At 41.3% G+C, this 15552-nt stretch overlaps 1 protein-coding gene across 1 annotated transcript; it reads right to left on the minus strand.

Moving 5' to 3' along the window:
- Window positions 1–325: 325 nt before the first annotated feature.
- LOC147619899 (long-chain-alcohol O-fatty-acyltransferase-like) lies at window positions 326–1619 on the minus strand. Its single transcript, XM_086772662.1, has one exon. It carries the CDS (start codon window positions 1560–1562, stop codon window positions 525–527), a length of 1038 nt encoding a protein of 345 aa, XP_086628788.1. The 5' UTR covers window positions 1563–1619; the 3' UTR covers window positions 326–524.
- Window positions 1620–15552: the final 13933 nt, after the last annotated feature.

The raw sequence follows: 15552 nt of genomic DNA on the forward strand, positions 1-15552 counted from the left end.
TAATTAAGGTTTGCGTACTTTTCATTGGTGAGGCATGTAAAGGGGAACCACATACATACACCATAAAGTGAGGGATATTAAATAAAGGTTTTTTTGGCAAAGCATGTGGGGGGTGATTTTTGAGGGGCTTTGAAATGACGAAGCTCTTGAGAGGCCATTTAGGTAATGGACATGAAAAATGTTAAACCAGATGTATAAGAACAAATAATTAGTTAGCGCTCAGTTGGTGGAACCGTCGGGTTCGACGATGAGGACTTGGGTTCGATACCTAGGGGCTACATGACGAACGGCAACACACTCGACATGCACAAATGCAACCTCCCGAAAAAAAAAACCAATAATTAACAAGTAGGATTACATGTCACATTTCAAACAGTGATCTTAGTGGTAACAAATGGGGTCAGTTGATGTGTGCGTGTGTGGGGGGTGGGGGGTTGATTTATGAGGGGCTAGGTTTATACCTTTACAATGACCGGTAGTATATAATAGTGCTTGCTTATTGTATGAAAATTAAGTGGCAGTATTTACCGACCAAAATGACGGGCGTGGAGCCCGTCACTATTCCGTAAAGGAGCCCTGGTATGAAAGGGGGAAAAAAGGGCTGCCTGCAGCTGATGATACTCTGCTATAGCCTGCACATCGGTACCCGACCTCCGCAGAGGCCGCAGGAAGAACCACGACACCGTGGCATACAAAAACGCCAACGTGAATGCTCTGTACATCCACGTCCGCCGCGGGCGTTTACCAAGCACTGCCACCTCAGCCACCGTCGCTAACCCGTGAAGCACAAAGAAGGCCATCATCTCGCCCGTCGCCGCCGATTGGCTCACATACACAAAAATCAGCTCGTGAAGCACACCTGACACGGCAAAAGTTGCCAGCGTGGCCAGCACCTTGTTCTCCTGCACACCCACAGTTTTGCGTCTTCTTAGCACTGGTTCATACACCGTTGCTCTTAGTACACCGTTCACCATCACATTCCACCTCCTTCCCCAAAACTCTGACAGAGATGAGCACCTGAATGGCTCATCAAATTGAGGATAAAGCCTCACAGAAAAGCCTGTGGAGACCAATGAAGCTATGGCGCTGAGAAAGAGATCAAGCCCTAGGTAAAAATGACAGCAATACAAAAAATATAGCAACGGCTCTGGCATAGATGGGAAAAGAGGGTACGAATTGAGGATCGCTATAAGGAGAAAGAGCTTGAAGGCGCCATAGCCAGGTTTTGTAGAGCTTGGAGATGAGCCAGTAGAGATGCGGATGGGGAGGAAAGTGGCGACAAGGAAGTGGGAGAAGCTTGAGGACAGCCACGGGAGGGGGTCTAAGGGGGAGTTGAAGCAAAGGAGGAGGAGCTTGCAGGGGGCTGTCCATAAGAAGACCATGGCCAGGAAGGTTCGGACATGGCAGCTTGAAGGTAGCCATGGAAGGTAGAGGAAGAGGGGTAGCAGAGGCAACAAGGAGAGCACCTTAACCTTGCCCCCCTTGACCTGCCACAGCACCGCCACTTTGTATGCATAGCCTGAAGCACACAACACCACCATAAGCCATGGAAACACACCCATCTCGCTCTCTGCCTGCACCCTCACTCCCCCGCTCTCTCTCTCTCTCACTCTTTCAATCTTAAGCCACTCAATTGAATTCCAAATGTCATAGGAATTCTTCTTTTATCATTTGAATATTTTTCATAGATAAAATAATTTTATCTAAAATTTATCTTTGAATTTAAATAAAATATCCATTAATTTCAATATGCTAAGAATTTCTCTTTTCCCATCTAAATGATTGAATTCCAAATGTCATAGGAATTCCTCTTTTATCACACCACCTAAAGTACTCTTGTCCCTTCCCCGTTCATTTTAATGTGGGGCTTAGAGTAGAGGGATCAATTTTACCAAACCCACTTTTGGATGGGCTCACTTGGTCAATAACAAATTGTTGCTAGGGAAAGAATTATGAAAGTAAAGATCCAATTTTTAAACAAATTCGTTGACTTGTCTTTTGTCCATTGGTTGAAATTATGTAATATAATTAGAGAGTGCGTCTAAATGTTATTCCAGTCGGTATGTGTCACAATTTTGAAGTACATACTTTTAATAGTTCGAATTGTGTTTATTACAAATTAAAGCCGCAAATGGTATCATTCCAATGTACCGAAGACATTTGAATTAAAAATTTCAGAGAATGTTGATGTTTGCTGCCTCGTCGAAGGCTTGCAAAAGTGAGAGTTTCTTAAGTATTACTAATATGCCCTAGGTTTAGTTCACAAACTCACGGAGACACCTCGAAGGGTATTGGCTCACACGAGGGCGCACACCTGAAAATAGACTTTGATTGGTTCACACGTAAGGGCCATATATCCACCTTCCATGTGCTACATGGATGTGGATATCCATATTAGAGACACCTATATGCACTCTCCTATCTACACTCTATGGACACTAAAAAGAGGCTAGACAGTGAGACATAATTATGTGAGCCACTAGGAAATAGATTGTTAAGTGCCCTCAATCGCCTATTTGTAAATGTGTAGAGACACCTAGTTTAAAAGATTTATAGTGTCCATGCATACAACTCTACCATGTTCATAGTGTCAATTCACCTATTTTTTTATAAACTGGGCATTAGACCTCATTGTGAGGTTACATTAAAAAATAATGTTGCTCCTTATGGCAGCCATCAAATGTCCAATGTGTTAGCAACCTTAACAAGCCCCTTCTATGGTGTTTAAATTTCACGCTCTCACCTCCCATGTGAACCTTTGAATAGGGGGAAGGGTGAGCTCATCTTAAGAAAACCAAGATTTGGCATTTGTCTTACTTGAATATAGACATGGCCACTAGCTCAGTGCGCGCGCACACACTCATGACGCAACACCACTAGAATAATAAGAAAAAGGAGATATTTTAATAGACATTACCAGTCAAGTCCTTCTAAATAGCACACTTACAATTGCAAGTCATTAGCTAACATGTACTTTATTCTTTTGGAAAGAAAAAGTAAGTGATTAAACCATTATTTAGCAAATGTTCCTCCTTTTGGACATTTCCATTTGTCCATTAGGAATTTTTTGGACCCAAGGAGGGGCACTCTTGGATTAACTTTTGATTAGGAATGGACCAATAGGAAGAGGGGTGGGTGCACATTTTTGACTTCTTTGATCCTAGGGGACCTAGGCTTGGTTTGCTAATGGGGCCTAATTACTACTCTTGTCCCCCTACCTCTTGGGCCCAAACTTAGAGGTCCCCCCACCTAGAATCGCGCAGATTAAAAACCCTAAAAATTAAAAAATTTTAATTTTTTCCCAAAAGTATGTTTTTCCTCTCAAACTTCCCCCCAACATACTCTAGGTTTAGAAAGCTCATTTTGAACTTCTTTCTTCCTCTTCTAAGCTCTCCATTGCTGTAGAAACTCCATACCTCTCAAGCTCTCCCTCCTTGTCAAGCTCTCCCTCCTTGTCAAGCTCCCTCAGTCTCAAGCTCCCTCTCCCTCTTTCTTCCTTTTCTAAGCTCTCCATTGCTGCAGAAACTCCATCCCTCTCAAGCTCTCCCTCCTTCTCAAGCTCCCTCCCTCTCAATCTCCTCTCTCTCTCTCTCTCAAGCTCCCTCCCTCTCCATTGCTGCAAAAACTCTATCCCTCTTTAGTCTACTCTAGGCTCAGGAAGCCTATTCTCAAACTCTAACCCTCTTTTAAGCTTTCCATTGCTGCACTGAAAACCTTGAACTTTCTCTCCTTTCCACTCTCTGTTGTAAAACAAGCTTTTCTTTTCCCTTCTTCTCTTTTCTTACCACCATGGCCTCTTCCAGTAATGTGAGAAAACGTAGGGAGAAGGTGGAAGAGCTTGTGCTGCATAACACAAGAGATGAGAATGGAGTTTGGGCTCCAACAAGATTAAGGGTTAGGGCTTGGGTCTACATGCAGCCAAGCTCTAAGGGACCACATCGAGTGCGTCAAAACTGGGGAATATGCTACATCATTGGAAGGGGCGGCTACAAGGCTTCAAGCATACTAAGAAGGAAGGACTGGTTGCCATAGTGCAACATGTGTATACCCTTGGAGACCTGTACATTCAAGGCCAACGACCAAGGTTTCCTTCAAATTGTCAGTGTAACATAAACACAGCTTTAACAACATTGTAATATTGGATTTTTTGTTTCAAATTTTCTTATGATTCTCCATTTTCTTATGTCTCTCTGCAGATATTTTTTCCTCTAATTATGTTAAGGAACAACCACTCCAAAGCCTCACTGGAGTTTTCTATGCTATGCATGCATCCATTGGAGAGGCAATGTTTGTATCTCAAAGCCCAAGTGATCTTGTACAGAACAATATCATTTTCTTTTCTCACTCATATTTTGTAAATAAAAAACTAGGTTTATTTGGCAAGCTAGAAGAGATCCCCAATCCCCCTCTTAACAATCCCGAATGGCTCAAACCTGATGCTTGGACCATCTTATGCTTAAAGTTTAAGATAGTAAGTGATATCAAGACATCACTCAAGTTTTCAAAGGCATCTAGGTCAGTAGGGCTAAATTGGTTTTGTCCTTTACATGTTTTTGTACACATGTTCAATTCCATGCTAATACACCAAACAAAAATAATGTATATTTGTAAGAAGGTGTGGTCTGACCTTATTCAAGGATTACTAGGAGATTAATTAGGGGTCACATCAAGGTGACGTGTACAGGTGTGGTCTGACCTTATTCAAGGATTACTAGGAGGTTAATGAGGGGTCACATCAAGGTGACGTGTACAAGTGTAATGTTGTAGATTCTACACTATCTTTCAGGTTTTTGAAGGCAGGCTCTATTTTGTACATGCGTCTGCACTACCAAAGATGGATGCAAAAGCACGGGACATGGATCCCACTTCAAGCCTCAGAAGAAGAAATTATGCCTATTGAGATAGCTGTGATGATACAAAATGGATGGATTGAACGAGTGGCAGCAAGCAAGCATTGGAGCCTAGCAGACCTGCGTCAACACTTTAGCATCATGGGCTTTGACAATGTGGAAGAGTCAAGTTTCAAGTTGATGAGAAGAAAGGTATATCTGATTCCACTACATGTCTAGAATTAACCCTTACACTTTCTGGTTATTGTGCCACTTTCTATATTTTTATAGAATAGATTGGGAAGCGTAAGGAGGTGACAACCATGGTCTCAGAATCATGGCAAATGGGGGACCTTGAATTTTCAACAGCAAGGTGCATAGCCCTACCAACACATAGTAGGCATGTGGAAGAGCTTGAAGATGAACTGAGTATATGGAAAAATAGCCTCTGTTTTGATGCACGTGAGGGGCAAGAGTTTCAGGATCGAGGTGAAGGCAATGACAAGCTTTCAAGTCAACAAGGAGATGGAGATCAACATGAAGTAAATGTCACAAGAGGGCAAAAAATGAAGACATTATAACAATTTTAGATTAGATGACATGCTTGTAATTTTATAGCAGGCTCTTTTTTAACCAATCTTTATTTAATTGAAATCTTAATATTTTTGTAAACTGTAACTTTTTTGTCTAGCAGTCTAGTGTGAAAAGGCCAAACTTTCAACTTTAACTATAAATAGCCAAAGGTGCCTTCTTTCTCATTTTCACGCGATAGAAACCAAGCACGAGCTCACACTATATCTTTGCATTCACATGGCTACCCACTTTGACAACTTCTGTGAGTTCCTCTCCACCACCCCGTGGGCGGGCAAGAGAGCGAGCTCATTGTCATGTTCTCTCATGAAGTCCACTCTGAAAAGTCGCTCGCCCTTGCGTCCCAACATTATGAGATGCATATTGCATACATGGAGCAATACTTGGCTCCCCACTCCATCTCCTTTCCCCATTGCCCCAATGATCGATGGGTGCCTGTTGAGCTGCTTAAGTACATTCAACAATATGCCCGCCCCTACATCCAATGCCTTGAATGCTCCATCGACATCTGCATCCCCGCAAGAGCTTACTGTACCTTCAATAAGCAGGAGGTGAAGAGGTTGCGGAAGGGCAATTTAGGAACTAGGTTCCTGTGTTCCTCATCAGCGAGATGAGGATTCGGATGAGGAGGTAGAGATGCCTGCATTGCAGTTGGCAGGGTATTTGAGGGATGACAAGGAAGTGAAAGCAGTAGGAACAAGTGCTGGTGTAGAAGAGTAGCTTGCATCAGAGCACTGCACAATAATCTGCAGAAGCTGACAGCCCACTGTAGTAGAAGATGCGGGGCCATCTTCCCCACACGAGGAGAGCAAGGTGCTGCCAGAGCTTGAGATAAATATCTTGAGCACCATTGTGGTGGAAGGTAAAGAATACTTATTTCTTCATGACCTTGAAAAGGCAGCTGGTTTGAGAATGGATAAATGCTTGGGCATTATATGCACGCAATTGGAGGTGGACCTTGATACGTCCACCACAACCTCAATCCTCACCTAGATAGTGCTATATTACCCCTTAGAGAATCTATCGCAGAGACAGCTGCTTTGGTCAAGGAAATTGTGGTTGAGACCGCAAAGCAAGCCCTAGTTCCAGAGGAGGAATTCACAACCTTACAAGACAAGCTAGAGGCTGAAAAGGATACCCTTGCTGCTGGAGTGATGGAGGAGACCAAAGCACCAAAAAAGGATGAGGCTAAGTCCTCGATTGACCTCTCCACCCCCACCAGCACACTTTGGCAAAAGAAGACATTGAGCAAGAGGTAATAATCGACCTTTTACAACCTAGAAACATTTGTAATTATGTATAGGAAAATATTTTGATTTTTTCTTTGATTACAGAGGGTGGTTGAAATTGACGCATTTGCTCTGGGGGAGAGGTGACCAGGCCAAGGTCCATGCACATGATGCTGCGTTGGCGCACTATCTTGGTCGACTTCCTATGGATGGCATTTGCTCTGGGGGAGAGGTGACCAGGCCAAGGTCCATGCACATGATGCTGCGTTGGCGCACTATCTTGGTCGACTTCCTATGGATGGCATCGCCATTATCCACAGGGACTACACCCCTCAATGTGCCTTCACTCTCTTCTTTTTGAAAGACCTCTTCTCTAAGGTGCTCTATGTAGCCTCTATGGCACAGAGCACCAAATGTATAGTTCTGATTAAAAAATCCCTTACCTTTGATGCTTTTGGTTCTGGATTTAGGGGTAAGCTTCTTGGTCGTATAGGTATAGACAAAAGCATAGGCATAGAGGATCCTCTCAAGAATTAGCCCAATCACTTCTTGAGCACACTTTGCCCAATAAACAAGAGAAGGAAGCTCAATATTGTAAGAAAGCTTTTGTAAAGATGATGTATCACTTCTTATTATGCATACAATACAATTTTTGCTGCAAACTTATTTTCATCAAGTATATCATTGTTTTTTCTAGTTTGTACCATCAATGTTTTTGTGAATGCATCAAAAATGACCCTGGGAGCCTGGGGGAGCAGTTCCAGAATAGTGCGAATTTTGAGCTTGCACCGCTACTGTAGAGCCCAAATTCGCACTGTTTTGGCACAGCTTCCCCAATCCTTCGGGAGCAATCATGATGTATTGGATGACAAATAATGTATTTTTACACATGATTAAAGGTATTTTTATCTTGTAAAATACTGTTTCTCATAATCAATGTACTCAACTTGATTATAAATGCATCAAAAATGATTCTGAGTGGTTGGGAGAGAAGTGCCAGAACAGTGCAAATTTTGAGCCTGCGGTGCTGCTGTAGAGCCTAAATTCACACTGTTGTGGCATAGCTTCCCCAGCCCTCCAGGAGCAACTCTGATGCATTGGATGTCAAACAATGTAATTTTACACATGATTAAAGCTATTTTTATCTTATAAACTATTGTTTCTCACAATTAGTGTACTCAACTTCATTTTATAAATACATCAGAAATGATTATGAGTGGCTGGGAGAGAAGTGCCAGAACAGTGCAAATTTTGAGCCTACACCGCCGTTTGCAAAGCCTAAATTCGCACTGTTCTGGCATAGCTTCCCTAGTTCTCCACTAGGAGCAATTTTGATGCATTGGATGACAAACAATGTAATTTTACACATGATTAAAGTTATTTTTATCTTATAAACTATTGTTTCTTATAATTAGTGTACTCAACTTCATTATAAATGCATTATAAATGTACTCAACTTCATTATAAATGCATCAGAAATAATCCTGAGTGGCCGGGGGAGCAGTGCCAGAACAGTGCGAATTTTGAGCGTGCACTGCCGCTATAGAATCTAATTTCGCATTATTTTGGCATAGCTTCCCCAGTCCTCCAGGAGCAATTCTGATGCATTGGATGACAAACAATGTAATTTTACACATGATTAAAGCTGTTTTTATCTTATAAACTATTGTTTCTCACAATTAGTGTTCTCAACTTCATTATAAATGCATTAGAAATTATCCTAAGTGACTAAGGGAGCAGTGCCAGAACAGTGTGAATTTTGAGCTTGCACCGTCGCTGTAGAGCCTAAATTCGCACTGTTCTAGCATAACTTCCCTAGTCCTCCAGGAGCAATTCTGATGCATTGGATGATAAACACTATATTTTTACACATGATTAAAGGTGTTTTTATCTTATAAACTACTGTTTCTCATAATTAGTGTGCTCAACTTCATTATAAATGCATCAAAAATGATCCTGAGTGGCTAGGAGAGAAGTGCCAGAATAGTGCAAATTTTGAGCCTACATCACCGTGCAGAGGCTAAATTCGAACTGCAATGTAGTAGTAGGGTCTTGCCACCTATGGTGCTGTGCAATGTAGGAATATTTTCACCAACCCAGTCGAACTGCTCATCATCGGCCTCTCTGTCTTGATCTCTGGGGTGGCTGCATTGTGGGGTCTTCTTCACATGCTTGCTCCCACTAGAAGGACCTGCATGTGTGTGCGCTGGTGTTGCTGTGGGAGGAGGGTTGGACTCTCGTGATCCCATTGGGCGTGTCCTAGAATCCAAGGGGTCACTCTCTTCCGTTGTGTCGCCACAGTATGTGGTCATTGGGTGCCTTGCACTATGTTTTGTGAAGGCATGGTAACACGTGCGGTGTTCTTGGTGCGTGCCATATCCATGTACGACTATGCTAACGTGATGATGTGCTGGTGTCCTTACGCGGGTGTCTACGTAGATCTTGAGCTCAAGCTCTCTAAAAAAGTGAAATGAAAATGAAGTGAGAGAAGGAACTATTAATAGTTTTTTTAAAGGGAAAAAAAAACCTAACTAAACTTATTTTCTTAGCCTTATTACATCTAGATTTATGCTAGTGCGTGCACAACCCAACGCCTCCCTTGTCTCCTCATTCGTGCATGCTAAGCACCATGCTTATGGGGAGCAATGGTCTGCAACCATTCAAGGCCAGCATGACTTTTTGCAGCCTTGCGTGCCTCATGCGCAAGCTTAGATTGTTGGGCTCGCTCCCTAACCAATACCCTTCCAAAGGTTGTGCGATAAAACCAATTGAACATCTCTTGTAGATAGTTTGTACGTGTTCCGCCTGCAGAAGCTCCACCTCCATGTCTTGTATTTTTGAAATAAACCCCTCTTGCTTTATAATGTGATTTCTCCATCCCTTGGGTACTCCACATGTCAAGCGATCCATGCTTATTCATGAAATACGCACCATGCGCATAAACTATGTGGTGTACACATGACAATAGAATTTAATTAGGAAAAGTCAAGGTTAAAACACCAGTTTATTTTTTTACTGTACAACTTACCATATAGTGTATTACTTTACTCTCTCCCCAAGCACCACACTTTTGGTGAATTCTATGATATGTTGTTGGAAGATGCTCGTTCTTGGGCAGCTGTGCTACTTTGATTCATAACGCGAACCATGTTATTGAAATTTATCTGAAGCTTTTTGCGCATATTTACAAGAACTGGCATTGGACAATCTACATTTGTGGTGATTGCACACAGGTCTCTCCAGAGTCCCCAAGTCTTCTTTGAATTCTCTATGTTTGCTAGCTTCTCCAAAAATCTCCTTGCCTTTGATCCAGTCATGGGTGGAGACCTTTTGAGCAACCTCGTATGAACACAGAGGCCTGCTTATTCACTTCAATTTTCACATTTCCGCCATGGTAGCCCAGAGAATTCAAAAGATGCTCTAATTTACCAAGGGCTGCAACTTTCCTCTCTTGTGTAGGCATTGTGAATGCATAATTGTCGATATGGCACCTAAGCAATCGATCAAAGATTCTCATGAATGCATGAAGTGTGCAAAAGTGAATATTCTTTAGTGGAAAATTAATGATGGGGCTCCAATTTGAATTCATGTTTGGTTCTCCTAGCATATCATGAGACATGACACCTTCCACCCATCTTGCATTTGGTTGTTCCTCATCTTCATCATCAGTTGACTCGGTTGGATCTACTGCATCTTCTTGTTGCTTCTTTCCTTTCTTGGGACCTTTCCAGGCATCCTTTCCACCAACAGAACCAACCTTCTGTATACCTTTTCCATTTGTCTTTTTCTACCTAGGAATATCAATCTGAGCATTGCAGTATTGGACAAGACCACCTTGATGTCACGCCTTGAGCACAACCCATCATGCATTTAATTGTCTTCTTCAAATCTCCCCCAAGATGCCAATCCACCTTGAACTTTTCTATGTTTTCTACATCTAAAAGTTGACCATCAATTTGCTTTTTAATTACATCTGTTATCTAGGGAGTCCTTTCAAACAACCATGTCAATACCTCATGTGTCTCCCTCGGTACCTCGAATGCACCAAGCCACCAGACCTCTTTCTCAGATTGCACACTAAAACTTGGTTTGATAGTCTTTTCCCATGCACAGATCATGGCCTCATTCATGAGCGTAATGCTCATACGTTCTAGCTTCTGACCTTTCACAATTTGGCACTCATCTAGCTTGAGCACAAAAAATGTGTGCTCCCCAAAACTGCAAATAAACAGTAATTTATAATATTCAAAACAAAATAATCATCTTCATTTTCTACTGAAAAACATGAATAGTAGCAATTGCAAGTTCTCACCTTTTGGTGAAAGACCATAGAACTTCACCATAGCTTGTTGTAGTCCCTCAATATGAACAAAGATATTATTGTAAACATCATAGTGAAATTCTGTACTTGTTTTGATTTTCTTTCTGCTCGACCCTGTGTCTAATGTTAGTGTGCCCTTAACGTGATAAAACTGTCCTATAGCTCGCTACACATCATCATTATTGATACACTTGACATTGTGAATCACCTTGAGTGTAGGAAATAAAGTGCCAGTGATTCCTTGTCTTAGAAATGCATCTTTTACAACCTGACGGATTGCTTGGTACCCTTTCATGCTGATTCCAGCCGCATCACAAGCATGTTGAATTAATGAAGAATCGATGGAGGTGGTATACTCGCTCACTACATTGCTGACAACAACTTGGTGTATTTTAGGATAATGAGGGTCAGTAATAATTGAGAGAATATCCTTGGTATTCAGAATGGCTTTGACCAAATCCTTCCATCCCTCTTCATTAGAACCACACACCTCTTGTAGAAAATTCCTGGCAGAACACAAATCATGACTATTTTGTTTAAATCACTGAGTGCATAATGAAAGTTTATGTTACTTACTTTGTCGTACGAATCCTTTTCTTCCGTGCTCCACCTTTAAATGCAAGAGATTCTATACCAGCCAATGTCTTTTTCTTCCGTGCTCCACCTTTAAATGCAAGAGATTCTATACCAGCCCCAATGTCTTTTTACGTTCACGAGAACCATTTGGCGTTGCTTTGAGTCGTTTGATAAGTTCCTCTAGCCTTTAAATCTTTGCATCCTTCTCCACATTCTCTGTGAGGATCTCTTTCATTTTATCTGATGATGTTTTAAGTCCTTCTTGACATTGTAAAAGGCTGAATTGTGATGCTTGCAATTGAGATTGGAGTTTGCCAAGCTCCACTTGTAGTCAATCTTCTCCAGTATCCGAACAAGCCAAGCTCTCCTTCACCAACAAATTGCATAAAAGATAATAAATTACGGAAAGGAGGGTTTTCTCTTAATGGAGGGTCAACTGGATAGAGATGCCCATCAACCCAAAGATCTACATTTTTCTCCTTAGCTATCCTACGAGCTTGGATAGATTGTGCATGAGTATGATGGGTTTTTTTAGAGCTGCCATACTCTTCAGGAATACGAATGTGTAAATCAACCTTCTGTTTTCTAGCTTCACAAGGGGCTACACACACAGTTGCAAAGGCTCCATAGCTAAGCAGAGGAAGAATCTAAAGCAGAGAGATCCTCATATTAGGGAGAGAGAGAGAGAGAGAGAGAGTGAGAGAGAGACTGTTAAAACTTTGATGTTGCAGGTTTAACACAAATCCGTTTTTCTAAGTAAAAAATGATATTTTTGATATACAAATATACTAACATGAAGTTTTTCATCAATAAATTACATTTATGAGAAAAAATAAAAAATAATAATTTTTGGGGTCCCCACAATTTCGGGATCTCATGGATGTAGTGGTTCCTGACAGTTAGTTATGTTTATGGGGTTGTGGGAACCTGACAGTTAGTTATGGATGTGCTGGCTCCTAACAGGCTTTTGAGGTGACCCTTGAATTACAAGCTTTTTGGAGGGAAAAATTTATTTTCATCATACATATTGGTTGGGTGGTGTTTTTTCCACCACAAAATGTAAAAAAATAAAAAAATAAAAAAATTTCACTTTTTGGGGCCTACCTAAATACGAGAATGTTATGCTGATGTGGAAGGGAGATATGGTGGAAGTTAATGAGAAAGGAGATTTCAAACTGACAAGAAAGATTCAATTTGTAGAGAGTGAAGATAAAAAATTCAAAAAGTAAGAGAGAAAGTATGAGAAAAGTCAAAAAGTAACAGAGAGAGTATGAGAATATTCCTTTTAAAAAGTGAAACTAGGGGGTATGGCTGATGTGGCAAGGCAAAAAATAGGGGTCATCATAGCCTTTGTCTCCCTTAAGCCCAACTTTTTAAGCTCTAATCCCTTAAAATTAAGAATCCTTAGGAGGCCTTTTTTGGGTCCAAAAAATCCCTAATGCTTTAACTACATCAGTGCATTTTATATTGTCCAATTACAATAAATAACAAGTTTAGGATTTTGTTAAGAGACCCTAGTGTGCATTTAATATACTATCAAAATATCAAGGAAAATAAATAAATAGCATTGAATCATTTTCTACGAGTTCTTACACAAATAATAGAGAGGTTGATGCTTCATCCCTTGTTTTCATCCTCTCATAAAGTAAAAGACAAGCAAATAATGACAACTATTTAGAAGTCTACTTGAGTACCTACACAAGCAAGCTTGACTTGACATGGTTCATGTAAGAAAGACAAAAAAGTTATTTTTCTCTACTTTGACTCTATTTTATATTGACTTGACATGGTTCATGTAAGAAAGACAAAAAAGTTATTTTTCTCTACTTTGACTCTATTTTATATATTGACAAATCCACAATTTTATTGATCTCACATTAAATAAGGAGAACTTGCTGAGAATCATGGATATCATGTGCATGTACAAGGTGATTAGTGCATGTACAAGGTGATTAGTGTTAATCCTATACTAATCTAATCTAATGTGATTAGAGTGAATTAATCTAAGGTGGATGTAATTTAAGTTTACTCATGTTGATGAGTAAGTGCAATAGACTCAAGCACAATTAGGTTGCAAGATTAAGACGTACTCATAAAGAGGCTTGAGATTTGTGCAAGTGATATGATTTCATTGCTTGAAATGGCCCCCTTTTATATGAGGAGGTACACCCTTAGGCTTGTACAATAATGTGGGAAAAATCCATTTGCTCATATGGTTGCATGCTATGCTTTGCACTTTCTTGGCTACTCATTCTCACTCCTTACCACTTCCTTGTGCTCTTTGGCACCACATTTCTCAACACCCCCCCTTGGGGCCAAATCTTTGGGCTGCTCAAGGTGGCCGGATGCGAGGTTTTACAACATATTTTCACCCCCCTTGTTGATGGTGACTTGACCTATCTTTGAGGCCTAGAGGTCATCTCTAACAGTGAGGTCCCCCCCTTGATAGAGACTTGACCTATCTTTGAGGCCTAGAGGTCATCTCTAATAGTGAGGTCCCCCCCTTGATAGAGACTTGCCACCTATGGTGCTGTGCAATGTAGGAATATTTTCACCAACCCAGTCGAACTGCTCATCATCAGCCTCTCTGTCTTGATCTCTGGGGTGACTGCATTGTGGGGTCTTCTTCACATGCTTGCTCCCACTAGAAGGACCTGCATGTGTGTGCGCTGGTGTTGCTGTGGGAGGAGGGTTGGACTCTCGTGATCCCATTGGGCGTGTCCTAGAATCCAAGGGGCCACTCTCTTCCGTTGTGTCGCCACAGTATGTGGTCGTTGGGTGCCTTGCACTATGTTTTGTGAAGGCATGGTAACACGTGCGGTGTTCTTGGTGCGTGCCATATCCATGTACGACTATGCTAACGTGGTGATGTGCTGGTGTCCTTACGCGGGTGTCTACGTAGATCTTGAGCTCAAGCTCTCTAAAAAAGTGAAATGAAAATGAAGTGAGAGAAGGAACTATTAATAGTTTTTTTAAAGGGAAAAAAAAACCTAACTAAACTTATTTTCTTAGCCTTATTACATCTAGATTTATGCTAGTGCGTGCACAACCCAACGCCTCCCTTGTCTCCTCATTCCTGCATGCTAAGCACCATGCTTATGGGGAGCAATGGTCTGCAACCATTCAAGCCGAGCATGACTTTTTGCAGCCTTGCGTGCCTCATGCGCAAGCTTAGATTGTTGGGCTCGCTCCCTAACCAATACCCTTCCAAAGGTTGTGCGATAAAACCAATTGAACATCTCTTGTAGATAGTTTGTACGTGTTCCGCCTGCAGAAGCTCCACCTCCATGTCTTGTATTTTTGAAATAAACCCCTCTTGCTTTATAATGTGATTTCTCCATCCCTTGGGTACTCCACATGTCAAGCGATCCATGCTTATTCATGAAATACGCACCATGCGCATAAACTATGTGGTGTACACATGACAATAGAATTTAATTAGGAAAAATCAAGGTTAAAACACCAGTTTATTTTTTTACTGTACAACTTACCATATAGTGTATTACTTTACTCTCTCCCCAAGCACCTAGCACACTTTTGGTGAATTCTATGATATGTTGTTGGAAGATGCTCGTTCTTGGGCAGCTGTGCTACTTTGATTCATAACGCGAACCATGTTATTGAAATTTATCTGAAGCTTTTTGCGCATATTTACAAGAACTGGCATTGGACAATCTACATTTGTGGTGATTGCACACAGGTCTCTCCAAAGTCCCCAAGTCTTCTTTGAATTCTCTATGTTTGCCAGCTTCTCCAAAAATCTCCTTGCCTTTGATCCAGTCATGGGTGGAGACCTTTTGAGCAACCTCGTATGAACACAGAGGCCTGCTTATTCACTTCAATTTTCACATTTCCGCCATGGTAGCCCAGAGAATTCAAAAGATGCTCTAATTTACCAAGGGCTGCAACTTTCCTCTCTTGTGTAGGCATTGTGAATGCATAATTGTCGATATGGCACCTAAGCAATCGATCAAAGATTCTCATGAATGCATGAAGTGTGCAAAAG

The sequence above is a fragment of the Cibotium barometz genome, chromosome 32 (assembly GCF_041138505.1).
Source record: "Cibotium barometz isolate CiBa-2024 chromosome 32, ASM4113850v1, whole genome shotgun sequence".
Taxonomy (NCBI): Eukaryota; Viridiplantae; Streptophyta; class Polypodiopsida; order Cyatheales; family Cibotiaceae; genus Cibotium; species Cibotium barometz.

Excerpts from the sequence above, each read along its gene's own strand:
- LOC147619899 (XM_086772662.1), bottom strand. The coding sequence starts at position 1,562 with ATGGGTGTGTTTCCATGGCTTATGGTGGTGTTGTGTGCTTCAGGCTAT.